This window comes from Antennarius striatus, chromosome 15 (assembly GCF_040054535.1).
Source record: "Antennarius striatus isolate MH-2024 chromosome 15, ASM4005453v1, whole genome shotgun sequence".
Lineage (NCBI taxonomy): Eukaryota > Metazoa > Chordata > Actinopteri > Lophiiformes > Antennariidae > Antennarius > Antennarius striatus.
In genome coordinates, this window is record NC_090790.1 from 17,884,915 (window position 1) to 17,912,188 (window position 27,274).

Below are 27,274 nucleotides of genomic sequence, written 5' to 3' on the forward strand. Positions count from 1 at the left end.
TGTGATCTTTTGGTTTGCAGTGTTGGAACCGGTATATTTCATCACGGTATGCTGTTTGCTTTTTTTTTAATGATTTATAACTGTAATTTTCTTTTTTCTGATTATTACTTGTTCGATGTGACTCTCTATCGCAGCGCTTTTCTGTAAAAGCCTCAAAGGCTGCTAAAAAAAGTCACAAATTGAGTAGTTCTTTAAAAACACATTATTTCAGGTTGATTCCTGCATTTCTTTCCTCACACAATCTGCAAATATAGTAGAAAAGAAAAAGTTGTGGTGCCTCTTTTTTTACCTCTGTTGTGCAGCACCAATTCAAAGAGCAGTATATTTTATATAAGGCATTATTCTCAGTTGTTAAAGTGATGATTCAGATGTTTTTGAAGCAGATGTATTCATCCGGTCATTGCTTTATCTCCCGCAGCAGTTGTTCCTCTCTCCAAAGCTTCCTTTCTAACTGGTACAGAAGATGAAACCCCATCATCACAAAAAGGCACAAAAACTATCGTAGAGTTTGAGTGAGTGGCAGGTGCTTCTTTGTCTTTATTCCTTGACGTACATGAACCACTCAAAAGACATAAAACAAGATATATAATAGGCTGAAAAACTCAAAGAAGGGCCAGCAATTCCACAGTCTAAGTGCAAATTGCTCTGTTTCTAATAATTATATCTACTCTATACACATAATGCACGTACTGCAGAGGACTTCTGACCTCTGTGCTCACGTTGCTCCTGCTTTGACTTTGAGCCATCATTTCTAATGTGGAGCACAGAAACGGAGCAAAGCCATAATTAGAGTGAAGGCTGTCACGCTGGCCTGCAGGGAGGCAGACTATGCCATTCTCTTTTCTATTCCCTCCAGGCAATACACATCTAATCTGCAGGATCCCGGAGGTCCTTAGGTCCTTCAGCCTGCCTTAAGGCCACTGTTAAAGAATCAGAACCGGACGGACACCCGCACGATTCAAATTCAACTCGGGCTGCTTCTCCAGCAGTCCAAGGGATTTGGGGGCTGAAAGCAATTCTCTTGTGGTTGAAGTCATTTTTTGATCCTAAAGGTGAAATCTTTGGTTGAGTATTTAGTTCATGGCCCTTTACTCTTCCTTTAGAGCGTTTGTGTGCACACGTCGCTCCTGCAGTTGACCTTAAATTCTCACACATACCTGCAGGAGTCCAAAGTGTAATTTCATCACTTAACTGCCAGAATGCCAGTTTTTGTGCGATATGCTTGCATGTGTGTGAACAGAGCTCTTCCAGCATGGCATCAGTGAAAAGTTATTTGCATCAGGATTATAAATATAAATGTTAGATCTGGATGTGTTTCCGGTTGGCATTTGTGTTTGACGTCTTATCAGCAAAGGTCAAAGGTGAAGTCGGTCTGTGCAAGAAAAGAAAACATGTATGCAGTAACAGAGATCCATACAAACGCATGGAATTTGCTTAATACACTGACACATCAAACTTTTGACGACAACAGTGGCTTCTGCTGATGATGCTGCACCGGGCCGTCCCACAAGCTCCCCCCCTGCACAGGATGTGGAGTGGTAGGTGCCTGTTACATGATATGAAGCGTGTTGAGCGAAGGGAGTAGGGCTGAGTGTTTGGGATAGAGAACACAGTCGCAGTGAGACAGCAGAAACAAAACGTCAGCTGGCGTCAGGCGTCGTATCCGTGCAACAGTAGAAGCTGTCAACACCTGACCGCATCAAACACACCGTTTGTGTTCGGGGTCCACTCTGGATTACTCGTCTATCTGAGGACGTTGGAGGACGGGGCGTCCTCTCTGCTGGGGTTTATGCCACAGCTGGCTGCAGATGTGCCTTTGCAGAAGAAGTTTGGACCCAAGGAGGGCTGCTGCAGGAGTACCTGTCAGGACTGCATCTCCTTGAACCCTGAAGGCCGTCGCTTCTCCTCCCAGGGCCTCCAGAAGCTCCCCTTTCACCTCCCTCTCTGGCATGACTTGGACACGATGTCCGAGTCCAGCGTGTGGACAGCACTGCCCAACTTCAACACGCCGCGTTTCTTCAGCGGCGCCCGCCTGCGTCGGTCCAAGAGGTAACCTTCAAAATCTCATCAGAAGTGATTTAGGAATATCAGATCGGAAAGGATGTTTTCTCCGACCCTCTTTTGAGTTCTATGAGGTTGGCGCGAAGAGGTTGGACTCTGTAGAATTTGTTTTGGGAGTGATGGAATGATGGCATTGCACGGAATCCATGGATTCTTGCACGCAATCCTCACTCATTAAGACTTGTAAAGTTTCTTTGCTGAATTTAAAAAGGTGAGTTCTCTCCAAACTCATCTGGAGCTAAACTACTCAAACAGTTTTTGTGTATGATCTGGTGAAACCCATGTAACGGATATTTTTAATCCCTGTTCTGACCCATTTTGTACAGCAGAGGAGCTTAACGGGAAATTCCAACCCTGTAAATATTTCATTTATTTGATAACACATGATAATACTGTACATCTCAGATGAACAAGGAGCTAGTTCTGCGTTTCTCTGCCCAGGAGGAAGTTTTAAAATCCTATTAATAAACCCGTGTTTGTCGTACACCTGGCTTTGAATTCATCAACGACGAGCAGCGATTTATGTGACATCGCACTTCGTCAGCTCACCTGACAGCTCTGACAAGAAAGCGAAACTCAGGCGAGTGAAAAAGATTAGCCGTGGCTTTTTGTTGATGCGGGTCAGGATCAGACGTTTTGGATTTGTCGAGATTCAAAGTAAATGAAAGTTTTTTATCTATTTTTGTCTCCTCTGGTGCCCAAAATAAGTAAGTTGACTGAACTCTACAAAAACGGTTGTTGACAGATTCAGATCACTTTGTGATGAAGGGACGCAGAAATAAATGTAAATTTACATTAACTTAAGATTAGTATTTAAACTTCCTGCAAGCTTTTTTTTTGTACAGTATTTTTACTCATCGAAGAAGAAACTTGTGGGTTTAACACGCAGAACAATACGGGCTTGACTCAGGAGGTTTGCTGGTAAATCTCCTATGGATCCGTTACAGGAAATCTCACATATCTGCGGTAGGCTATACAACACTGGCCTACTTTCTCCCTATCGCCATCGCCCAGGGCTTCTTATCCCTCCTTTAAAGCTCAGACACATTTCCCCTCCCTTCACTCAGCCTTACTGGCTACAGAGGTGCCTCCGCCAAAGCCCAGCTTAGCATCAAACGAGATGAAGACGGGCCGTCCTAACCTGTGGCGGTGGTTTTAGTGTTTTCACAAGTGGCACTCGGCCGCCTGACGGGAGGTCTGATGCTACAAACACTGACACTGGTGAGGGCGAAGCAACAAGAGCGTTGATTGGGCAGCAGCGGGGCATTCTCCTGGCCTAATCCATGCTGAGAGGGTATAAATAGACCTCGTTAAATCTGATCCTCTTTGACTGAACACCTGTGTACCGCATATTATTCATTCCCTCCCGTTCATGATAAATGATTCATGGCGTGTGTCCACACTCTTGATTGCAGGGGGTTAGCCCTAGAAACCACTTGAGTAAACAAGGATGAATGGGAACCCAGTCAAAATGTGTTTTCCCTGCGATTCAGGGACATGAATCTAGATTTTAGCATGACTGCAGGGCAAAAACTGGATTACACAGAAATACAAGCAGATTAGGATTCCTGCATTTTTGCCGTTCTCCTAAATCTCTCATTTTGTTCCGTGCACTTCGCCGCAATTGTTTCACATCCCTTAACGCTCGTTTGCACTGCACCTGAGGCAGTTGTTTTGCACACTTGAGTGGATGAATCCCATTTTAAAAAAAAGGAAAGGTGGAGGTTAAAGTTTCACATTGGTATAAAAAGCACACCTGATTTTTTTTTCTCTCTCTCGTAGGACTTTGCACAGCTGTGTGAACTTTTCTACACTCTGTTGCTCGAAATGTTTTCGCTCAGTGTGCAGCGTTGGGTAATGCATCATCGTTAATTTATTTAAATCGACATTCATGGCGGTCAGAAGGCCAGTGTCTTGAACAATAGATTAGGTTGGTTTCTTGGCAGATCGTTACTCAGCCCTCCTTGAAAAAGTGCTGCTTTTTTTGAATATCCAGATACCAGAACAATTCTCTGTGATGTCCAGAATCATGAAGGGTTGGCATCATCTTCTCCTGCCTCTTCCTCCTGTTCTCTAGGTTTACTTCCTCCAAATCCATGTTCCAGATTCCAGGGGAATCTTTGCTCTTCAATCAATGCCATCATGTGTACAATGATACTCCCTGGTCGACTTGTGTGCCACTGTTTTGCACTGATCCTCTTCAACACTATGCAATGTAATATAAAATATAATAGTAATAAGTACATTCAAAAAATAGCTATCATCAATACATCAGAGGTACATGCTGTTATGTTCTTGAATCTGCAGGCCACAAAATGAACTACAGCTCTGAGCTGAGAGGCTGAATTTCACTAATTTTGATGTCACTGTGTTCAGTTTTGCACAACCCTCCATGAGCTTGACTTGCCAAATTCTGAACCAGCTTGACCTCGATGCTACTAAAACCTTTAAATGCATCATCTGTTAGGAGAAAACAAAACAAGAGAACACAAAATTGGTGCTGCAGCTCTGACATACAGTAACCTATGATGAAGTAGTACCTGGATGGGATGTAGAGGTACCTTGTAGAGATGTAGAGGTAACTGGGTGTGATATAGAGGTAACTGTATGAAATGCGGTGGTACCTGGATGAGATGTAGAGGTACCTGGATGGGATGCAGGATTTCTGCATCTTTACAGGAACCTATGTTACTTTGATTGCTCTGTGTGATCAATGCTGCAATGGACTGACAGGCAGACACCTACAACAAAGACTAAATTACACTTCCTTTGGATTCATCACAGAATGATCCCTGCTGATCCACAGAAAACAAAAGCAAGGAATTGAAAATCACATAGTAGCAGTAAAACAAGTTTGACCAGGAAGACTAGACACTAAAGTCTAAAAGGAGAACGAAATTAACATCTGTATAAGATTAATCAATCCTAGTTTGAGCCCACCTAATGCAGAAGAAGCTTGTGCATAAACCAAAAAAAAAGATGTTACAATAATAGATGAAAGTAAAAATAAATCAAAATATAACTTCCCACACGTGGACAACTCACGATGTACACAATGGGCGATAGGATTCAGAGCCAGATTAATTTTTATTGAAAGAACATGTTAAAGTTAACCGAAGCCACTTTAGTGATTAAAAATAGAATTTGAAAATCAGAATTCTGAAATACATGTGAGATCCTTAACACAGTGGTTCAAGATTCATCCACATAGGGAAGTAGAAGAATTCAGTTTTTGAGCTGTTTACATAAAGTCCAGGATTGAAATTATTATTATTGAAAAGCATTTTAAATTCTATTAGAAGTGATTCAGCTCTCTGAGGAGATTACGTAACAGGATGTCAGTGAGTCGCTGACCTTGACGTGAATTCATGTTCCTCAGGCTTTATTTGTTTTGTTCTGACAGTCTCTAATTTGAAAGTGGAAAGCCAGGATAAGTCATACTTCGAACCCCGAAGCTGCTTTTATGGTGACATATTTTAATTTTTTTTGAAGGTTAAAACTGGGCTAATCTTGTGAATCACACGTTATTCATCGCTACGCACAGAACTCGGGTCAAACACTTTCATTTTTATTGAACTGTTTGTATAATAACGATCCCTTAGACCAGCATTGATTGGTTAAATAGCCACAGGAGAGTTTCTTACAATGAGGTGTGGTCATCATAGCAGACATAATTAAATTACACATAATAGCAGCTGAATATCCAAGAGGGAAATAAAAGCCTGCCAGAGTTCTTTTTACTTTAAACTTCGTATAACCTGCAAATCATTTCAATAAACAAACCATGAGACCGACAAACCAATGAGGTGCATATGCACTTGTAAAAGTCTTATCCTTACTAAGCTGAGATTTTGCCTGCTGTCAGTTGTCAGATTTGTGATTTGTGTGGTTTTACAGCTGCAGAACCAGCAACAGAAAAAGCCTTATCGGAAGCGGCCAGTCTTCCGGGTTGCCCCGACCTCACTCCCCTCTGTCATCGCTCACAGGTAGGTTTATGGACGACAAGTGCGCGTGTTAATGTGCGTGCACTGTTCTCTCATCCCAGCTCATATGTGATATTAATATAATTTAAAAAAACAGTAGTGCCACAGACACCACTGCAAGAAACCAAAGCTCTAAAAAGAAGTGATAAAATTTTTACGATCCTTTCAGGGGTAATCTGTCAGGTCACGTCTGTGTTGTTTGGCTGAGATTTGAACTGTATGGTGGTGAGCTGAAGGGCAGCGATTGTGCTCCGTGAGGAAGTAGTGGCCTGCTGAGAGGAAATGCAAAGAAGCAGGGGGGGGGGGGGTCGGGCCTCATTTACCAAGGGGCGTTTTGTTTCCTGCAATTGGTCGGCAGAAACGAGGTTCAACTCGCAGTTTCAAGATGGACTCAGAGAACCACAGTGATCTGAACAAATGTGTTCAGCTGTTGGATGACCTCAGATTGTGGTTGAGTCGTAACAGCTTTACCAAAGGTAAGAGCCTTTAAGTTAAGTTCGATCGCAGTTTTTCGACTGTGGGATTTGCGCAGCGCATCAAACCTCGTTATTGATCATAAACACAGATGTATTTGTCAATATTATACCATTATCAATGTTCCATTGAGAAAAAAAAGCACCATTTCCAAACTACTTGTCCAAAAGTAGTCTATCATCAAATGAACAGCTGTGATTAAGCCGTTTAGTGGCTCTGTGATTGTTTCGCGGTGGGGAAAAGTCTCAGTCATCACAGGAGGTGGTGGCATCGGAGCAACAGGTTAATTGTTTGCTTCCCTGCTTAGTGAGGGATGTAATTATGAGATGAATGCTGGACCATAGGGTTGTTTCTACTTTAGGAGTGTAATAACAGAGTAATGTGATGTGATCAGTGGCTCGAAGCTGATAAATGCATTATAGTGGTGCAGGGTGTAGAAGCTACTGCCACCGTGCTAATATCCATGTTGGTGTAAATTCTCCTGATGTTCCTTGAGGATGAATCTAAAGACTTTTTCATAATATTTAAACTTTTCTGAGGTCACTAAGGTCACACCCAAACCCTAAACGGAAGTTCTCCATGTTTGACGTGCCAGTGCATCTTTGCATGGTCTGTGGAAAAACAAAAAGGTCAGAGCATTCCGTTTGGCTCCACTGGCAAGTGGAAGGAGTCGGTAAGAGATATGAGGACGGAGAAGACATTAAATCAAACAGGCTGTCTGGACGCCGTCCATTCATTGAGTATGCTGTTGATGGAAACGATCTGTTGGAATGAGCTGTGGGTGTATTTAGTTTGCCTGTTTGCTGACCTTATTTTTAACTCTTATAAAACCCAAGCGTTGTAATGTGGATTACTGCAAGATATCAAATAATAAATGTTCTCTAGATGTGCTCCAGTGTGCTGACGGTTAGTATTGCCTTAAGAGACGTGTTTGGGCCCAGATGAAATGCATTTATCGCCTTTCTAAACTTGTACGGGCCAAATCTCTCACATGGTACAAATTAAACTGTAAGGTTTTATTTTTTTTTGTAATTTTCTTTCTGAGATGGAAAAACACTCGCATGTTTGTATATCTAGTGTGTGATTCTCTGAAGTATTTATTCAATTAAATAAATGAAGGACAAACGTGCTCTAGCTTCGAAATTATTAGAATTACCTGCTTTGAACTAAATGTACTTGAGTTTGCCACAAATATTTTGGTGACTTCACCTTGAGCTTCACTCGCGGTTTCCTCCCGTTTGATAGATCCGATCTGTATTTCAGTAAATAATGAGTCCAATCAAACTTTTTGGAAACATTAATTTCACTGGAGCAGCATCTCGTCGTTTCTTCATACATCTAGAGAGCTGTTCCTGGCGTAAGCCCTCATCTGTGATAATGCAGCCATCGGGGGTTTATTAAATTTTGTCAGGCTTTATTTTGGCTGCAAATTGAAATTGTGAAACCCGTCTGGCTGGATTTTGTTTGCCTGAAGGTCACTTTTTCCTTTTCAATCTGTTTCATCATCTTTTCTTTGTGTTTTTCTTGCAGGAACAAGCCCACAAGACAGTCCTAGAAACTTCTCCCCCAGTGCCTCTGCTCATTTCTCCTTTGCACGAAGGTATGTACGACCACAGATCTCTACCAGACAAACAAATGCAGAGCACCCATTAAATATTAAAATGCTACCTGTGTTGATTCAGCCTCTTGAGTCTGTTTTATATATTTTTTATTTTATTTTTCAACCTATCATATAATTATGTTCTTTTATTGTGATCCACAGTCATTGCCACAGAGCAGACAGGTAACTTCATGTTAGGCTATTCCCTAGAAAACTTCCATTCCCCGCGTTGTTATTTTGTCTCATCATAGCTCTGAGGTTTTCATTCCTTCTGGCATCTGGTTTCAGTTCTCCATTCGGATCCCTTATTGTTCAGCTAACTTCCTGTTTTTCTGTGTAGCGTAACAAACAGTCATCTTGAACAACGCCAGAAAGAGATTCCCATTTGTCTGTAATCGGCAGACCATCAAGATTACAGGGATTAATTTCCGTGTTTCCAACACAAACATGGAAATTAAGCAAACTCCATGTTTATAAAAGCAATTTAGAAATTCTGTCGTTCAATAAAAACAGATTGAAATTACGTTTGGAAGCAACTTTGAAAAATATACTATTTATCAAAATATCACACCTGAACTGTCTGAATAGATCAATACAATTGATTTTTAATGTTGTTTCCCGAAATATGACACAAAACTGATTTTACTGATGACTGCGGTCTCAGAAATGTTCATCTCCTTAAGGAGAAGTGTCTTCAGCACTTAGTAGAAGCCCTTTCTGAAGGGATGCAAATCCACATTTTTTAAATCCCTTCTGAGATTTTGATTGGGGTTCAATTCTATGAATGATCCCGGACGTCTTCTGACACCAAACCTGAGGTCTGCTTGGGATCATGGTCCTTTTGGAATGTCAGGTGATTCCAATAAAGAGCTCTTTAAACCATTCTGGTGTGATTAAGATAATAGTGTATTTACCAGGGGCTGAATAGAAACCTGTTTGTGATTTTATGTTGTGACCAGTTGTTCACCTCCAGTGGTCCTATCTTGAAGTGAGACGATTCTGTTTGTGTTTGCTGTTGTGTGACAGAACTGATGGTCGCCGCTGGTCTTTGGCTTCCCTTCCCTCCTCTGGATATGGAACCAACACTCCCAGCTCCACCGTCTCAGTAAGCATCACTCACCCAGTCTGGCATCAGGCATCACAGCAACTCAATGAGGCATACGGTTTGCTAACACAAGAGTCCTACTGGACACATGCACTGATTTGGTTCCCACGAGTTAATATGAGGCCACGGAATCTAAAATAGTTTCAACACTTGAAAAATTCACTCATTTGTAGTTGATAAGTTAGCATAAAGACTGGAGACGGGTGGAAGCAGCTAGCCTGCAGCTTTATAATCTAAATGTTCCCTGGATGTATCGTCACATCTAAGAAAGCAACTATTCCCAAAACTGTAACGTTCAGATTGTCAATGTGGTTTTTTTTTTTTTTTATCCAACAAAAACAACCTGTTTTTTTTTTTTTTCATGTTGAATATATATGTGTTTCATTTCCAGTCATCCTGTTCATCACAGGAGAAGCTGCACCAGCTGCCCTTCCAGCCTACGCCCGATGAGCTCCACTTCCTCTCCAAGCACTTCTGCACCGAGAGCATCTCTGGGGACGAGTGCCGCCGAGCGACGGCCATGCGTCCACGCTCGCGTAGCCTCAGGTACAGATTCGCCTCTGCACGTTGACATGCTCGCGCAACGATACCATCCATTCATCCGCTGACTTTTTCAAAAAAAATGTTATCGGAATGCATTTACAGCCCTGGAAGATCTCCATCCTGTTACGACCATGAGATCATTATGATGAACCACGTGTACAAGGAGCGCTTTCCAAAGGTGGGACTCAACGACACGCTTTCCACAGCCGTTAGCCGTCTTATGCATGACCAATCGCATACCTTCCCGTCACGCAGGCCACGGCTCAGATGGAGGAAAGGATCCAGGACATCATTCGCAGCAACTCTCCAGAGACCGTCCTCCCTTTGGCAGATGGCGTGCTTGGCTTTGCCCACCACCAGATAATTGAACTGGCCCGTGACTGCCTGGAGAAGAGCCGGCTAGGACTTATCACCTCCAGCTACTTCTGCGAGCTCACTGACAAGCTGGAGAGGCTCGTCCTGGAGGTGAGCACGTCTGCAGAAATATCTTTGGAAGTTGTAAAGATGTGCAGTTTTTAAATCTTTACAGTTGCCTCGGTATTAATTTGAAGCAGCCAATTTTAATTAAAGCTACATTATTGATGTCATTGCTTGAAAAAAAGAGACATGTATGACGTTTTTGATCTGTTTTACTGTGCAAATACAATATTATTTTCATCTGGCTTTGTGATCGCAATGTTTGTGCCTGGCTGCTGGTGTAGTCCACAGAGAGATCCGAAAGCGAGGAGGTGAATTTCATCAGAGAGCTGGTGAAGAAGATCCTCATCATCATAGCGCGACCTGCTCGACTGCTGGAATGTCTGGTGCGTTTAAATCCCTGAAATAAATCTGTGCATGATTCTTGTCTTTTGTTGTAGAGCAGGCTGGGACAGTTAGCCGTTAGCTGCTGATCAGAGTGGAGTGTTTCGCAGCAGGGATTGAATGCAGGACCAGATGGCCATTAACACGACTCCAAATGAATGTTAATGTGGCTCCAGAACAGCTGGACTCGTAATTTTCACAACTGTTTGCTCACATTTACGCCCTATCGACATAAAATGTGAAAAAGACCGGAAATAAAAGCACAAAAACACCAGATTGTTTAGCTTCCTTTTAAGATCCACGGTAGTCATGAACTCCTTTCTTCCCGACATAATGAAGCGTGTCTCCCGCTGTGTCTCCAGGAGTTTGACCCAGAGGAATTTTACCATCTTTTGGAAGCTGCTGAAGGACACGCAAAAGAAGGGCAGGGCATCAAAACTGACATCCCTCGCTATATCATAAGCCAGCTGGGACTCACCAGAGATCCTCTAGAAGGTAAGGGAAGGATAATAAACTCAAACAACTATTTCACTGATGAGGAGGACATGACACTTTAATCCTTATGACAGAACAAAATTACTTATAAAATATGAGGCAAACATGATGGAACTGGGATGATGGCTGGGAAGAAATGAAGCTGTAGAGGGAGATACTCTTGACTAATGTCCTGTACTGTTATTCTAATGACCCTGTGTCTCTGCAGATTCAGTAACAAACAACATTCATTATGGCTAATTAGAAAGGAATGGCCTCCCTGCAGTCCTCTGAGGAATCCTCGCAGGCTGGCTCATCAGCCGTCCTCTCCACCCCCCCTCGAGTGTTTGTTTCGTTTCCCCGCCGCCTTTTGTGCCTGAAGCAAACCTTGCAATGAGGGACAGATGTTAAATAGCAGTTGAAATGTGTTTACAGGCTCTCCAGGGGCAGGACAAACACCCCCCCTGTCAGAAGGCGCACACATATGAACCTTGGCATGATTACACACAAAAAAAACACGCAAGGTGGTTCGTAATGAGCTTCGGTTCTGGAGCGGCGAGTTTTCAAAATGGGTCTTTCTGTCGCCACATCTGGTTTCTGGATCATTTACTTTCCATTCAGATTATCTTGTCGTCAGCGCCTCAGACCTCACAAGTGAATAAAGTGTAACGTTTGCCGTTTTTGTTGACTACTTTTCAGCACTGATCTCTTTCTTTAGTGGCTTGTTCTACACAACAAAGACATATGAGACTAATTTTTTTGTTTTTGTTTGTCTACTTAATTTTTCTTCATTATTTCGTGTGTCTTTAGAAATTGCCCAGTTGACCAGCTGTGACAGCGGGATCGCAGAGACCCCAGAGACAGATGACTCTGTAAGCTCTCAGAAACACATTACTGTATTGATCCGGCTTCATCTTTACCGCCGCTGTGCCTCTGAGGTAGAGATGTTATCTTGTTGATTCGTTTCAATATTTGTCTCTTGTCTTGCCTTCAGTCCCAGAGCTTCAGCACTGCCTTGAGGGCTCGGCGTAAACCCTGCGAGCTGGACTTTGAGATGATGAAGCTCATCAGCAACGGCGCCTATGGGTAAGAACTTTTACATTCTCTACCAGATGAGCTCATGTCATGTTCACGGCAGCCCCAACAAGGAATTGTTCCTGTGTTATCCAGAGCTGTTTACCTGGTGCGACACAAAGAATCAAAGCAGAGGTTCGCCATGAAAAAGATCAACAAACAGAATCTGATTTTGAGGAATCAGATCCAGCAAGCCTTTGTGGAGAGAGACATTCTTACCTTTGCTGAGAACCCCTTTGTGGTGTCCATGTATTGCTCCTTTGAGACACGGCGACACCTGTGCATGGTCATGGAGTACGTTGAAGGTCAGCAGCTAGGCGTTGTTAGTGCACTGAGCTTCAGCTGAAAGGTGTGCACTGTGAACAATCATTCCTGTGTCCATTCATCTTTGCAGGTGGAGACTGTGCCACTCTTTTGAAGAACATGGGTCCCTTGCCGGTGGATATGGCCCGGATGTACTTTGCAGAGACGGTGTTGGCTCTGGAGTATCTCCACAATTATGGCATTGTCCACAGAGACCTCAAACCAGACAAGTGAGATCCCACAAATTTGAAAGAAGCTGTAATCGATATTTTTTGAATTTACAGTGAGGTGAACCCACGACGACTTATCACCTGAATCTGCAGCTCCCCACATCCCTGCAGGGATTTATTGTCATTGTTTCTGTGGTGAAAAACAACTGCTTTGTTCTAGCAAACGGCAGACAGACTCAGAACAGCTATTTCAGAGATTGAGTCAAAAGTTTAGACTGAAAACTGAAAGAAAAAGCAGATTCTTTTAGGAGGGTAAGGTGGCAACAAACAGGACTCAAACTAATAAAACGCTAGAGGGGTGAATATCATAAACAGTCCTGCAAATAAATTAGTCAAAATGCAGTTGGACAAGCTTTGGGAAATTAATTAGAATATGACTACGGGAAATGTTTTTGTTTACATTGAGTAAATGGATGTTTGAGTCTTCAGAATATCAGGCTGAGGTTATAAAGAACCGCTGCCTGGACTTTAGAGTGAAACACATACTCTTGATGTTAGGGAAATGCCCGTGATATAACAATGTTAACAATCTCTCCTTCAGTTTACTGGTTACATCAATGGGACACATTAAGCTGACAGATTTTGGGTTGTCCAAAGTCGGGCTGATGAACATGACTACCAACCTGTACGAGGGACACATCGAGAAAGATGCCAGAGAGTTCTCCGATAAGCAGGTCGGTTTTATTCCATTACTAACGCTTTAAGACGTTTTCCACAAACCACAGTGTGTTCATATTCATCGTGTTTGTGTGTTCAGGTGTGTGGAACCCCGGAGTACATCGCCCCGGAGGTGATCCTCAGACAAGGCTATGGGAAGCCGGTGGATTGGTGGGCAATGGGCATCATTCTCTATGAATTCCTGGTGGGCTGCGTGCCTTTTTTTGGCGACACGCCAGAGGAGCTGTTTGGACAGGTTATCAGCGGTCAGTGTTCCCTCTCTTTTTCACGAGTGATGATTTCTGACGGTACTTTCAGAAGACGCTCCAGTTCAGTCCCAACAAAAACTTCCACCAGTCGTCCATTTTGATTCACTTAAACCCAAATTCCACTCAGTAACCACTCAACCACTCAGTTAGGTTCAGGACCTAACAAGTTTCTTGAAAATCTGTTTGATCATGCAACATAAACGCTGAAAATAAAAATATTAAAGAAGCTTTCGTTTTCACAAATTCTTTGATGTTTGGATTTAAACATGAAAATCACGTCCTTCTTTATTCATGTACGTTTATTGAATATAAAATTGTACTAATGGTGTTTTTTGTTACTGGATGTGATTGTAAGTGAAGTCTCACGTCCAGCATATAAGGAGAAATTCTCAAACAACCCTAAAATATGAATAAAATATTTAATTAAATAGAATTTATTGGAGAACAAGATTTCCCTGACGGGCAGCAAAAGGATTGTGTTCGACTTCAGACCACGAAGTGAACTTTTATATTGTGATGAATTAACTTTGTTCTCTCCTGGTCTCAAGGTGCCGACAACGCAGCAGAACCCTTTAAACAGGGAAACAAGAGCTTTTATCTTGTCGATGCCGAGACTCAGATGAATTATGTTATTTATGTTCCCGGGACAACGGTCTCTATCTGTGGCCTCCGAATGAATGGCACGCCATGACTGATTTGATATGCTCTCAATCAAACAGGACCAAGCCTCTGAGAGCGACTGTTAATTAAAGGGGCGCGAACACTGAATGCATGCCACCCTGGCCTCGGGCTGCGCATACATATTCATAACTCCCCTCCCAAATTTGATTAAAATGGGGGCAAACTGTGCACAGAGCAGACAATCAGCATGGCACAGGCGGGCTTTGCTCTCTGTTCCACTGCTTATCCACGAGGCTTTTCACCGGGGGCTTAGAGCACATGTAAATGGTCTCCTGCAAACATTATGCGGACACCTTTGCTTGGAGAAGCTAAATAAAATGAATGATGCAAATTTCGGCTTTAGTGGGTCCCATTTAGGTTGAAGCAAACCTCTCTTGGGACTGAGAAAGAAAAAGTCTTACATAGCTTTTTAGAAAAATGATAATTGCATCGTTTCAGTCTTTTGAAGACGCTGCATGTAGTCGCTCACTCACAATGTCCTGATAGCTTATGTATGTGTGAAATAACTCTCCAGCATTCAGTAAAATAATTTATACACTTAGCTCTTGTTAAGTGTTATTCTGGGAAGCTAAAGTAGCAGAGCGCTATTAAGAAATTGTAGCTAGCAGTGGAGATAATGCTAACAGACCAACACAAAGCTAGCATTGCATTTAATGAAAAATTACCTGCATGTGTCCTGAGCAATAAATGAGCAGCAGGAGGTCGAAGCGCTGCGTGAACACATGTTAGAAATGAAATGTTGTGACTTGGGGGGATAAAGTCCGTCTGTCCATCTGTCACTAACGATTATTGACCCGAACACGTTTAGAAAACTTTTCATAGAAGCCTCAACAAACTTTATACATCTACAAATTTTGAATGACCATGAACTCATCATTAATTTTACTTTTTTTTTTTTTTTTTGGAGCCTTGCTAACATTTATGCTCATTTAACAGTCAGTGATGGGCTTTAACAGCGTGAGCTGTCTTCAAACAGGAGATTCGTCCTCATCAGTTAATGCAGAACTATTCACCACCTTATTAAACATTGGGGCTCAAACCGGATTGCTAATATAAGCAGCTAATTTTGCGGGAAGAGATGTTTTCTTTTAGTTAAAAATGTCCTTATGACCCATTTAAATGCATTGAAAAATGTATAATAGCTGAGCTACGTGAGCAGCTTCTACATTGTTTGGTTTTAATTTAAGCTAACGCTAAACTGTTTCCAGATGAGATCAACTGGCCTGACGGGGAAGACGCCCCGCCGCCTGACGCCCAGGAGCTCATCACCTTGCTGCTCAGACAGAATCCTCTGGAGAGGATGGGCGCAGGTATGAACACGGAGAGCAAACACGCCGAATGGCCGCCACGTAACTCGCTTAGGACTTGACAGGCAGTACGGGCAACAGTAAATCCCCATGTGACTGTTCCATCCACCTCAGCACCGTTCATTATTCTGAGTCGCAGGGGAAGAAATTGAGGTCATCCAGCAGCCGAGCAGTTTATTCTGTGGCCTCCTCACCTCCTCCCTTTGATCAATCGTAGTTCTTTCCTCTGCCAGTCCATGAATCTAGTTCCCTGCAATATCAAGCACAAAGGCTGTAGCTCCTCTGCGTTGTAAAAGCAGCCATAACCCGGAACAACAGCCTTTTAATCAGAGGGATGCATGGAGCCAGTTCAGTCAGAGGACAGAGAGACATCCTTCTCTGTCTAGATCTGGGCTCACCAGGCCGCCGTTCACCAGGGCTTCCACTGTTCCACGAAAGGTCACAGGCAGGAAATTGTGCTGCATAATTTATGGTCCTGATAGGTTCGACCTGCAGCCTCTGGGGAAAAGGGAAGCGTAGTGTAAGCGTTTCCTCGCTTCGGTTCATTGTCTGATGTGTTTTATTCACGATTTATTCTCACTAGGCGTTCACTCGTGTTTTTTCCCACTGCAGGAGGGGCAGCTGAAGTTAAGCAGCATCAGTTTTTTCATAACCTGGACTGGAACAGCCTCCTGAGGCAGAAGGCAGAGTTCATCCCTCAGCTGGAGTCTGAAGATGACACCAGTTACTTTGACAGTGAGTGTTCGTAGATCTGCATAGAAAAGATGTGCTTCCGATAAACAAAGCGTCACAATATTATTAGTTAAGCATTTAATTTACTTTCTTTAACAGCATTACAGCATCTTGTGGCTCAAAATGAAAATGTACTTCCAAACGTAGACACGAAACAGCCTCTGATTGGGGGATATATCATATTTAGCATCACAGACACCCTTCCTTCAGACATACCCCTGAAGAAGTGAGCACAAAAGTCCTAATAATTTTTCCCAGACATTTTTATGTGGAGAAATTATTTTGATCTTCATAAAACTGTCAAAAGAAATCTACAATCTAATATAAAATATTAACACCTGCATTAGAAAATGTCTCTTCTTTTATTTGAGGGAGAAATGAGTTACGATTTCAGAGCTGCTTCAGGTTTCTTGCACCGCTGACAGAGGGAGAAAGCTTCAGATTACTTTGTGGAGAAAAGTGCAGACAAACAGCTTTAATGATTTTACTCTTAAATTCTGGGTCATTTCTGGATTAGCCCCACAAACAATAGTGCAGTGTTTTGTTGTTTCCACAAACAAAATGCTTCCCCTGACTCTGAGCAATGCCTGCGAATGGTCTCTTCTCCATGGCAACGTCAGCTGAAACTCATGGGAATCACAGTATATAGACCCGTCCGCTGTGACAAAATAATGGGCGAAATAGTTTCACTTTCAGGGACAGATTTGTATTAACTCTAAATATATTCTATACTCCTCTGCTTAATTCACCTTCGGCAATTTTAAATGACTCGTAATAATAAAAAAAAAATGAAAATAAAATCTGAATCTAAATCTTTTATCTTTTCCAGCTCGTTCTGAGAGATACCATCACCTGGAGACGGAGGAAGAGGATACGAATGATGAAGACTTTAATGTAGAGCTGCGCCAGTTCTCCTCATGTTCTCACAGGTTTTCTAAGGTTTGTCCTGAATTTCACCCCCCACCCCCCTTTAGAAACCCAGCACACATTAACATGTAGGTACGACCACCTCTGCCAATATTTGACTAATGTAAAAGCCTCATCTGTCCGCGAGGAATAAAACATGAGCAGCGCTTTTTCATATGGAAATTAAATTTTGCATATATTTTCCGCTTGCAAATCAGATCTGTGTGTTTTTATGTTTGTGTAATGTGGAACACAATACGAGCTGGGAGTCATTGTTGTGCTGCGTTGCAATGTTCTCCACTCTCCAATCAACACAAAGCCTTACCGTGTCTCTGAAAGCAGCAGGGCATCTCAGAGGAAGCGTCTGAACCTTTCCCTCAGAGACAACTAAACCTTGTCTTTATACGACCCGATGAGGTCGGCATCTGCAGAAGCAACGCGCTGCTGTCTCGTAACTCTGCTGGGTCCGTGTTTCCGACAGGTTTACAGCAGCCTGGATTTGTCGCGTGGACACTTGGAGGAGAAAGGAGAGACGGAAGGGAAGAAGAGCGAGAGCCCGCTGACGGTTGACTCGCTCAGCTGGACGCCAGATTTTGCTGAAATGTATGTTTGCCTTCATGAAACCTCTGCACATATCTTGAAGAGTTTTCAGCTTAATCCAGCAAAAGGAAACATAGTTGAATCAACATCCTGCTTATTAATGAACCCTAACCCTAAACCCAAATATTAAAACTAGGAGCTACACAAGTTTTCTCACAAATCTGTCTCATTACGGTCTCCGCTCTCCTTCCACCAGACCTTCACTGCCCCATTCCACAGATACCGACACTGGAAATCAAGGACCCCGGCCCAACTTGCTGCCTAAGTTTGCCATCTCAACGGAGAGCGAAGGAGAAGACACGTCAGACCTCGGCCACCCCAGCAAGACATCCTTCTCTATCGGGGAGCTCCCGCGGGACGAGCCCGATGCCACCACTCCAGGCAGCACTCACAGCGGAGCCACGCTCTCTGGTAGCGAAATCATCATGGTGGATTTCATGAACTTAAGGCGGAGTGATGCTAGCTTGTTACTTCCTGCTGCTTCATCTAGCTTCAGCTTCACTACGCAGACAGAAGAGGTCATTTCACGTGTCTCACTTCATGCTCGTCTTTTGTACTTAAAAGGAAGTTTCTCTGAGCATCTGGACCAGCTGACACCCAGAGGTGAGGGGGTGGAGAGCCCAGAGGGCACCGGCCACGCCCCTGCAGACCAGGGACCTCCGACCAGCTCCCTTCGGCCTGAGAGTGCTGCAGAGAAGACGGGAGCCGTCCCCAAAGTCCCCAAGTCCGTGTCGACTGGCGCTCTGTCCCTTACGATCCCCGGTGGTGAGTCGAACCACACGTAAAATAAATTTATCGACCCGTTGACTCAGTCTGGTTTGTTGAAGGTGTATGTCAAAGAGGCGACATGTGCAGAATTCCAATCAGCCTGAACTAATAACGTGAAAGAGAGACGCCCCAGTATGGATGTGTGTGAAATTGGCTCATGCTGCGAGTTCCATTTTCCAGAGCAGCCTTGGGCAAGTAGCCGAGCACAAGCCGATAACAAGTGAAGTAAACAGCAGGGCAGGAGCGAGAGGTCGTCGGTGGAGGGAGAGAAAATCCCATTAGTTTCTCCCCCAGCAGGAGCAGAATGACCCCGACTCCATAGCTTTAGAGCAGCCCTTCCCCCCTTACCCGGCTAGGCCGGTGCCCTGTGATCCATGCTGCTCAGGTGGTGATTGTGTGTTGTCGTCCTTCCAGATACCTTTGGGGTATCTCCGCTGGCCAGCCCCCTGTCTCCGTACTCCCTCTCTTCAGACCCGTCTTCAAGAGACTCCTCCCCCAGCCGAGACTCCTCCCTCTTCACCGCCAACCCGCGGCAGCCAGTCGTCATCCACAGCTCAGGGAAGAAGTTTGGCTTCACGCTGAGGGCGATCCGGGTGTACGCCTGCGATGGTGACGTCTACACCGTTTACCATATGGTCTGGGTAAGGACTGTGGCGAAGCGTGATCGGTCATTTTTGTTCACTTTACTGAGAACAGAAAGTGGCTTTGAGGCTTGTTTGAGAGCTGCCAATCGAATTTGAGCGCAAAATAATAATCAAATGCAGGTTGGTTCCTATTTAAACAGTTTTGTACAATCAGAACTGGTGTTTTCAACACACATTGGGATGAAAACCAACGTGTGTTGAGCTTTAAACCCACAGTTTATTTTAGCAACGAGTGAAACATGGCGATTGGACATTAACCATCCACAAATCTATACAACACAAAAGACCAAACACCCTTTGACATCTGGTGTTTATTTTCACCTGGAAATGGTACAGTCGGAATCCGGGTTAAATAACGCATTCATGTATTCACTGCCTCCGCCTCCGAACACCAGCGATGTAAACATGACACCCAGGTGGATGATTTTCCACGCGGTCCTGCGGTACAACACGTGTTGAAGCTCAGGAAGTTGCCATGTAAATCCTTTTCCATCCAAGTGTTCAAGCCTCTGAAAGTCAGGAAAGAGAAGGAAGTAACCCGTGAAAGTAATTTCAGAGGGTTTATAAAAAACTAAAAAACATGATTGCTGTCCCATCATTGGCTGACCATAATCGCCGATGTCTCAATGTCCACCACTCAGAACGTAGAAGAAGGAGGCCCTGCGCATAAAGCAGGACTCAAAGCCGGTGACCTCATCACTCACGTGAACGGAGAAGCGGTTCACGGCCTCGTCCACACCGAGGTGGTGGAGCTCCTGCTCAAGGTGAATCACTGTCACCGCTGCTGCAGCTCAGGGGGATCTCGACTGTGTTTAACATCTGGAGTTTGTCCTTTCTTTCCAGAGTGGCAGCAAAGTGGCCATCTCCACAACCCCCTTTGAAAACACCTCCATAAAAACCGGTCCGGCGAGGAGGAACAGCTACAGGAGCAAAATGGTCAGATGTGCCAAAAAGCCGAAAAAGGAGAGGACGCCGGAGAGGTGTGACTCTTCTCCTTAAACTAATGTTTCATTCACTGTAGAGGCTTTTTAAAAAAAAATTTCCACAATGTTTTTTTTATTCCCTCGATGAAAGACCATACAGGAAATGGTCTGTCCACACAAGTTGAGGCAGGAAGGGCATCAAGCATAAAAAACTTTGCCAAACAAATATGAGCGTTCATCTACTCATTGAAAAAAAAAAAGATGACACGCTGTGCCGACCCCTAATGGGATAAGAAGAAAGGAAGTTTTTAGTGAGTCAGTGTTGCGACGGATCCAGAGAATTCAGAATTCCTGGTGGCGACAGGAAGTATGAGGAAGTTCTTAGTATAACATGTAATGATGTGGTTTGTACCGTTTTATAAAAGCTTCCTAAAGACGAAACTTCAAATGACTTTCTCCTCTGTGTTACGGTTTTCCAGGCGGCGCTCCCTGTTCCGGCGTTTTGCCATGCAGCCCTCTCCTCTCCTGCACACGAGCCGCAGCTTCTCCTCCCTGAACCACTCCCTGTCATCCGGTGAGAGTCTCCCCGGCTCCCCCACCCACAGCCTCTCCCCCCGTTCCCCTACCGCCGCCTTCCGCCCCGCGCCGGATTTCACTCAGTCAGGTCGGAGTTTTATGACCTCGTTTCTGATCAGATGTGTAACGGTTTGCGTTTTTTCAGGATCCTAAATGATAAATTTCTCTTTTGTTTCAAACGGCAGGTGGGAACTCCTCCCAGAGCAGTTCCCCCAGCTCCAGTGCCCCAAACTCCCCCGCGGGCTCCGGCCACATCCGTCCCAGCACCCTCCACGGCCTCGGCCCAAAACTGCCCGGGCAAAGGCTTCGCCAGGGGCGCCGCAAGTCCGCCGGAAGCATCCCGCTGTCCCCTTTGGCTCGCACACCTTCTCCCACCCCTCAGCCGACATCTCCTCAACGCTCCCCCTCTCCTCTTCTTAGTGGCCATTCTGTGGCCATTTCCAAGACGACGCAAGGCTTCCCTGCAAAGATACATTCCCCACCCACTATTGTACGCCATATTGTGCGCCCCAAAAGTGCCGAGCCGCCTCGTTCCCCCCTCCTGAAACGTGTCCAGTCTGAGGAGAAGCTGTCTTCTTCTTACACTGGAGATAAGAAGCATCTTTGTCCCAGGAAACACAGCCTGGAGGTCACCCAGGAGGAGGTGCAGGATGAGGAGCTGAGGACCGGGGAGAGGGATTACACCGTCCTGCAGAGCGTGGAGGAAACCACCTGCGACCCGCCGGCCATCACTCGGGTTCGTCCCGTGGAACAGGGCTGCTTGAAGCGGGCCGTCAGCCGCAAGATGAGCAGGCAGGAGTCCGTGGAGGAGCTCGACAAGGAGAAGCTGAAGTCCAAAATGGTTGTGAAGAGACAGGACTGGTCAGAGAGGAGGGAGTCGCTCCAGAAGCAAGACGCCCTACGCGAGTCAGACTCGTTCTCCCTGTGCGTCGATGACAGGGATGAAAGTATTCTGACCAGAGGCCAAAGCAAGAGCAGCCCTGATTCTGGGCCTCTGGAGGCCAAAGCGGCCAGCACGACCCTGAAAGACGTGCTGTTTAAGAAACTCACCACGCGAGTCTCTGAGGGCAACGTGGAAACGTCTGGAGGTGAAACCGATGGAGGATTGAGATCGACTCTGTGCTCCCTTCACCCGGAGAGGCAGCACTGTCGGCAGGGGAAAGACTCCATGAAGCCAGACAGGCTGGATTTTAAAGCCCCCAGCATTGAGTTCACCAGGAAGAGGCTGTCGTTCGAAGAACGGGACGACTGCATGTGTCGCTGCTCTTCTGGCATCCATGAGAGTCTTCACTTTGGCTCCACCAGGTCCAAGAGCCTCCAGCTGGACTCCATGTCTCACGACCATATGAAGGCAGGCCTGGGGAGTGTTCACTCCAGTCCTGAGTGTTTGGGCCCCAAGATGTTCTCCAGCAGAGGAGAGAGCGCCGTGGAAAAACTCCAGCTCATCTCCTCAGCCGAGACTTCCCTTCGAAAGACCTCGTCCGAGTATAAACTGGAAGGACGACACGTCTCCTCCCTCCGACCTCTAGAGGGCACTCTGGACATTGGCCTGCTCTCAGGGCCCCGAGTCTCCAAAACAGAAACTTGTTTGTCTAAAATGACGGAGAACACAAGTGACAACGCTCCGGTCAGTCACCCAATTTGGCTCCAGACGCCAATGGAGAGGCAGATCACAATGAAAACCGCAGACAAGCTGAAAACTTGTTCCCCAAACCTTGAAGCCGTTTCATCTCTGAGCATCGTGGTCGCCTCCAAGGACCAGTCGAACGGTCAGAGAACCGGTCAGAGCATCGACAAGACGCACGACAGAACTGGCGAGTCTCTAAAGGCTCAAAGCGTGAAGCAGGAGAGCAGGACGGTTATGAAGGTCAGCTCGCCGTTGGCCCACGAACACAGAGGCCCCCGACACAGCTCTCACTTCTCCTCCTGTGGAAAAACACCGTCCATAAGGGAAGTCAGCAACGAAGATCAGGAGGATGAAGCCGAACTACAGGAAGTGGCGCCGCATGCCGCATCACCAAACATCAGCAGCTCCAAGACAGACGTCTCTTTGACTCCACCCGACCCAGAGGTGGACGTTAAAACTCCCGATGCCAGCGAGCCGTTACCTGTGTCACTGGAGCAGGAGATAAACTGTGGTTTGGAGTCAGATCACAGAGCAGGAAAGAGTTCAAACATGGCTGCTTCTGCAGTGCGAGGCATCTCTGCGTCTACAGAACAGCCGCCGCCGAACATCTGCTCTTCATCTGTCTCTGCAAAGCCAGAGGAGACCTGTAGGTTGAAACCTGAAGGTCAGGACTGCCGGGAAACATCCGACAGTAAGGACAGCGTACAAGCTAACATATCAGCCGTTAAATTAGACGGCGATCCAGGCGGCTCACTGGAGGATGTTAACGTGTGTGTCGCATCGACGAAGGTAGAGCCGAAAAGAGAAGTCGTACTCAGCATGGTCACCTCGTTAAATAACGTCACGCTGAGTGTAAATAAGAAGGATAAAACTGTGTCTGGTGGTGCGATGGAAAGTGTTAGCATGTTGCTACAGAAAAAAGAGGATTTCACATCGCCAAAGTTTAAGAATGTAAAAAATCCAGCTGAAAAATCTCAACACAAACCATCGGATTCAAACACTCGCAGCTTGAAGGAGTTCATGAGTGGGAAACCTTCAGCGATCGAAAATGTTTGGAGCCCTAAAAATGAGTCCAGGCCTGTCGCCGTGACAACAGAGGAGTCAAAAACACCTGAAATGAAACCTCACAGTTCGTCTCCTCCCGTCCTGCTGAAACACACCATTTTGCGCACAGAATCTTCACACTCTGTCGCTAACGCCGATGCAAAGCAGAGAGACGTCCAGCCCAGAAGCTCTGCAGTAACGGTCAGCTCGGTCTCCAAGACGAAACCCCTCCCTCCTAAAATCGTCACTTCCTGTTCCTCTCTGAAGACGACGCTGACAAAACAAAGTCCTGATGCCAAACGTAAAGACCCCCCGTCAAGAACTCCAACCCCCGTCGATAAAAACCAACAGGAGTCCAAACCAACACCCGTCGCCGCGCCTCGTCATCAGCTGACATCAGACGTCCCCTCACAGGCGGAGATGCCGCCGGCGCTGCCAAAACCCGCGGCGAGAAAGGAAGTACACTCCAGCGTCGGCGCCGTCTCCGGCAGGATCTCCGGTTTTGTTCCCCAGGAAACTGTCACCAAGGTTTCCAAGGAAGGCCCCAAAACTGAAACGCCGGTAGCGGACAGCCACAAGGGCCCAGACGCCAGGGCCCCCGCCCCAGACAAACAGACGACCTCCAGCAAGAAGGAACAGGTTGAGAAGAAGAAGAAAGACGCCGTCCAGGAGGTCGCACCTGCACAGAAGAGCGCTAGGCGAGCTGCTGCTCCGCCCACACCGAAAGACACTCCGGACAAAGACGCCGGCAGGAGCAAACAGAAGGAGTCGCCACGGAGTCACAGGAAATGAAGTGGGGGGAGGTGGGACTTAGTCTCGCTCCGGAAGAATCGGAGGAGAATGTTAGGGGTCGCTTGTGCGAGCATCATCATGCCTTTTCTTTCGTTCGAGGACCGGGGAAGCTGTTACATGCCGATTTAAAAAAAAACAAAAAAAACGTGTGCGTGCTTTAAATATCGCCAAGTCCGAATGTAGGCAATCATTTGCTGGTATTTTGTGAAGCAATTTAAGTGAATGTTTTGGAGGTTTCGTTTTTCGGCTTTTGTGCAATCAGCGGCGAGTCGCCTTCCGAAGGCGGTGACGTACTGTAGAAACGGTGCCATAGAGGAGATTGCTTTGAGTTGCACTCTTTCCTCGTCGACTCGGAGGACCTGAAGGTCTTTTAATGCAGTAGAACACGCATATGTGCTCTCGTGCAATTCAGCAGCTATATCTCGATTGTTCCACGTAGGCAGTTTATTTTTTTTTTAATTATTATGTTGGGTTTTTTCGCAGTGAGGGGAGGCTGTGCTTTTCACCAAAAAAAAAAGAAAAAAGAAATTAAAAAAAAATTATATAATCATGTCACAGTTCTAAAAATCATGAATTAGTGAAGGGGCCTTAGGATTATAGGAAATAAATCTTGCTGTTTTTAAGCAAGCTATGGTGTTTATTCACATTCCTCTTGACATCTGTACATATGTTTGATTTTTATGCAATTGGGTGTAAATATGATAACACTGTAAACGGGGGTTCGTGGGCTTACATGATTGTTGGTATTTTACGTAAAGATTTTGCGGCGTCATTCGTTCGTATCGCAGCGTCGTGTTCCACTCGATGACTCTGTGGTCCAACGTAAGCTAACTGTGATGTGTGTCGCTGGAGGACGTCGTCTTTGAGACGCGTTTTCACGTCATCCCCAAATGAACTTGAAAATAGTCGTTGGGAGGCGGGGCAGGGTAGGGGGCGGGGTTATGGGGGCGGTTTCTAAAGATGTAGCATTGTATAACAAAACTGTGAGAGATGTCGGCATTTCACAAGAAAAGTACTGCACACGCTTTGGCAATAATTACTGCAGTCGATTCTGAAAGCTTTGGGAATCATCGTTCCCCATCTGTGCAGACAGGAAGTCAGTTGTGAGATGAGGAAGTGACCACAGAGTAACAGTTTGAACAGATTTCCATGTCAGGCTTATGTCTCAGTGTTGTTCAAGTTGCGTGTGTTTGGATTTCTTCTCGATGATCCGCGGCCGGCTTTAAAAAAAAAAAGAGAGATCCAGTCATGAAATACTCGCCTCCACGCCAAAAGAGAGCGTTCCTTAGCCTCTAAGCTACAAGCGTTAGCATGCACCCCCAACTGAGGAAGGTGTGCCGCTGGTTAAATAAAAAAAACATGCAGTCTCTCATTGGGTGACAAATGTTGATCCATTTGCTTCTCATGCTGAGCAGAACGGCGCTAAAAAAATAATAGAAAATAAAGAAGGAGAAAATATGGAGGCGAAGAGATCATGACTGAACTTTCTATTTTTTTTTGGGGGGGGGGTGTAATGTTCCTTTAAAGCTTTCACGCGGCTAAACATTTTATATACTGTTCATTCACATCATTTCTCCACAGTTTCGTTTGGTGTCACTGTGCGTACACTCGGTACTAGAGAAGCTGTCTCTGGTCTGAATTCACACCAAACTGTAGATGCCTTCAAAGTTCAAGCCCTAATGGAAACCAGAGAGTAGCCTCGGACGCTAAGTTTGTGATCCAGCGTCTGCTCTGTCGCCGTTATCTGGTCTACGTTTAGAAAGAGGCTTTGTTTAACGCGGAATGTCGCTCATCTGTCCCGAGATTGAAACCAAAACGCAGGCGGTCGATCGAAGAGATTTTATTGTCAAAAGAATCTGATGTTCATGCACATTAGATATTGTAAATGTATCACCAATGTTATTATGGGAGAATAATTGCACCTTACTGTTTTGCCAATATTCAGTCCAGAAGGCAGGAAGACCTGAAACTGGTGTCTGAATTTTCTACTTTTCCTGACTTCAGATTTAGACGATCACTGAATTTTATTTTAACAATTGAAAGCGTGTGTGGGGTTTTTTTTTTGGTTTTTTTTTGCTTGGATGACTGACATCTAAATCCTTGAAGCACATTCGTTGTTTGTTTACAAAAGCATTATGGATGTATATTTTGTATATTGTTGATTTGCCAAAATCTATGTTGGGTGTCACAGATCTCGTCGTTTCCAGTGGTGTCGGATTCTTTTGTCGCAAGGACGCTTCATGAGAACATGTTCGTGTAGTATCAGTGTCTTCATATGTCAGGTTCTTTTGGGTTTGGTTTTTTTTTGTTTTGTCTGCTTGTCTTTTCGTTTGGAGTTTCTTGCCTGTGTGCAGAACTAGTATTAGATGAACTCGCTTACAATGGTTTGTCTTTTAGAATTATGTGCAATAAAAGTGTTTTGAGTTTTGTAATTTGCCCAAGGAAAGCTCTATGGATGTCATAGATGTTGTACATTAAAACAGATATTTATACTTCTAATGTCGCGTAATGCTGAAAATAAAATGGTATTATAAATGAACCCTTTCATTCCTGGTTGTGATGTTTTGATCCGCGGTGACTGGATGCGCAGCAAGTCACTCAAATGTGGAAGAAACTATTTGTCTTCATGAAGGAGTTTCATAAATTCCCAATTATATATTTTTTAAAAATTTACTATGAAATGACTATAAATAGAACCAAAATACACAGGAAAGTGAACCATTCCAGTCCCATCCAATTTATTTTCCTTCTGTGATTAAAATCCCACTCCATGCAGTACCGCTGGCCGCCGGGAGGGGGCAGCATCCTTCCGCCTCCACGCGTCCAGGTCGGCGCTCGGTTGTGTAACTGCGCGGCGCATTAATGTTGTATGCGGAAATCCTCTGAGGTTTAGGATGAATCTGATGCCCCCCCCCACACACACACACACACACACACAGATTAACCCACACTGTCATTTCACGTGGGATTACCACGTTAAGGATGCAGACGGATCAACGACTGTTGACTAAGCAAAAATATATACAGTGTATGATGACGTGGAAGAATGAATGGAAGGTGATGCTGCGATATAGGAAATCCTATTGTTTATGTCATGTAC

At 44.9% G+C, this 27,274-nt stretch overlaps 1 protein-coding gene across 6 annotated transcripts in view; it reads left to right on the forward strand.

The window, feature by feature from the left end:
* mast4 (microtubule associated serine/threonine kinase family member 4) overlaps positions 1-26,712 on the forward strand; it is a 58,478-nt gene extending 31,766 nt beyond the window's left edge. For 2 of the 6 annotated variants that reach the window (XM_068335676.1, XM_068335680.1), the window contains 25 exons: positions 5,959-6,047; positions 8,049-8,118; positions 9,145-9,223; positions 9,615-9,769; positions 9,869-9,944; positions 10,022-10,231; positions 10,468-10,569; positions 10,930-11,062; positions 11,852-11,913; positions 12,036-12,127; positions 12,212-12,420; positions 12,510-12,648; positions 13,190-13,322; positions 13,406-13,571; positions 15,464-15,565; positions 16,175-16,297; positions 17,124-17,233; positions 17,682-17,803; positions 17,997-18,211; positions 18,365-18,565; positions 18,983-19,209; positions 19,854-19,976; positions 20,056-20,192; positions 20,615-20,799; positions 20,897-26,712. In XM_068335676.1, coding sequence (XP_068191777.1) covers positions 5,959-6,047; positions 8,049-8,118; positions 9,145-9,223; positions 9,615-9,769; positions 9,869-9,944; positions 10,022-10,231; positions 10,468-10,569; positions 10,930-11,062; positions 11,852-11,913; positions 12,036-12,127; positions 12,212-12,420; positions 12,510-12,648; positions 13,190-13,322; positions 13,406-13,571; positions 15,464-15,565; positions 16,175-16,297; positions 17,124-17,233; positions 17,682-17,803; positions 17,997-18,211; positions 18,365-18,565; positions 18,983-19,209; positions 19,854-19,976; positions 20,056-20,192; positions 20,615-20,799; positions 20,897-24,174 — 6,538 coding nt within the window. In that variant the 3' untranslated portion in view covers positions 24,175-26,712. Of the gene's footprint in view, positions 1-1,412; positions 2,050-5,958; positions 6,048-6,418; positions 6,521-8,048; positions 8,119-9,144; positions 9,224-9,614; positions 9,770-9,868; positions 9,945-10,021; positions 10,232-10,467; positions 10,570-10,929; positions 11,063-11,851; positions 11,914-12,035; positions 12,128-12,211; positions 12,421-12,509; positions 12,649-13,189; positions 13,323-13,405; positions 13,572-15,463; positions 15,566-16,174; positions 16,298-17,123; positions 17,234-17,681; positions 17,804-17,996; positions 18,212-18,364; positions 18,566-18,982; positions 19,210-19,853; positions 19,977-20,055; positions 20,193-20,614; positions 20,800-20,896 lie in introns of those variants that run through there. The other 4 variants (XM_068335681.1, XM_068335678.1, XM_068335677.1 and 1 more) reach the window with 4 other exon arrangements.
* Positions 26,713-27,274: the final 562 nt, after the last annotated feature.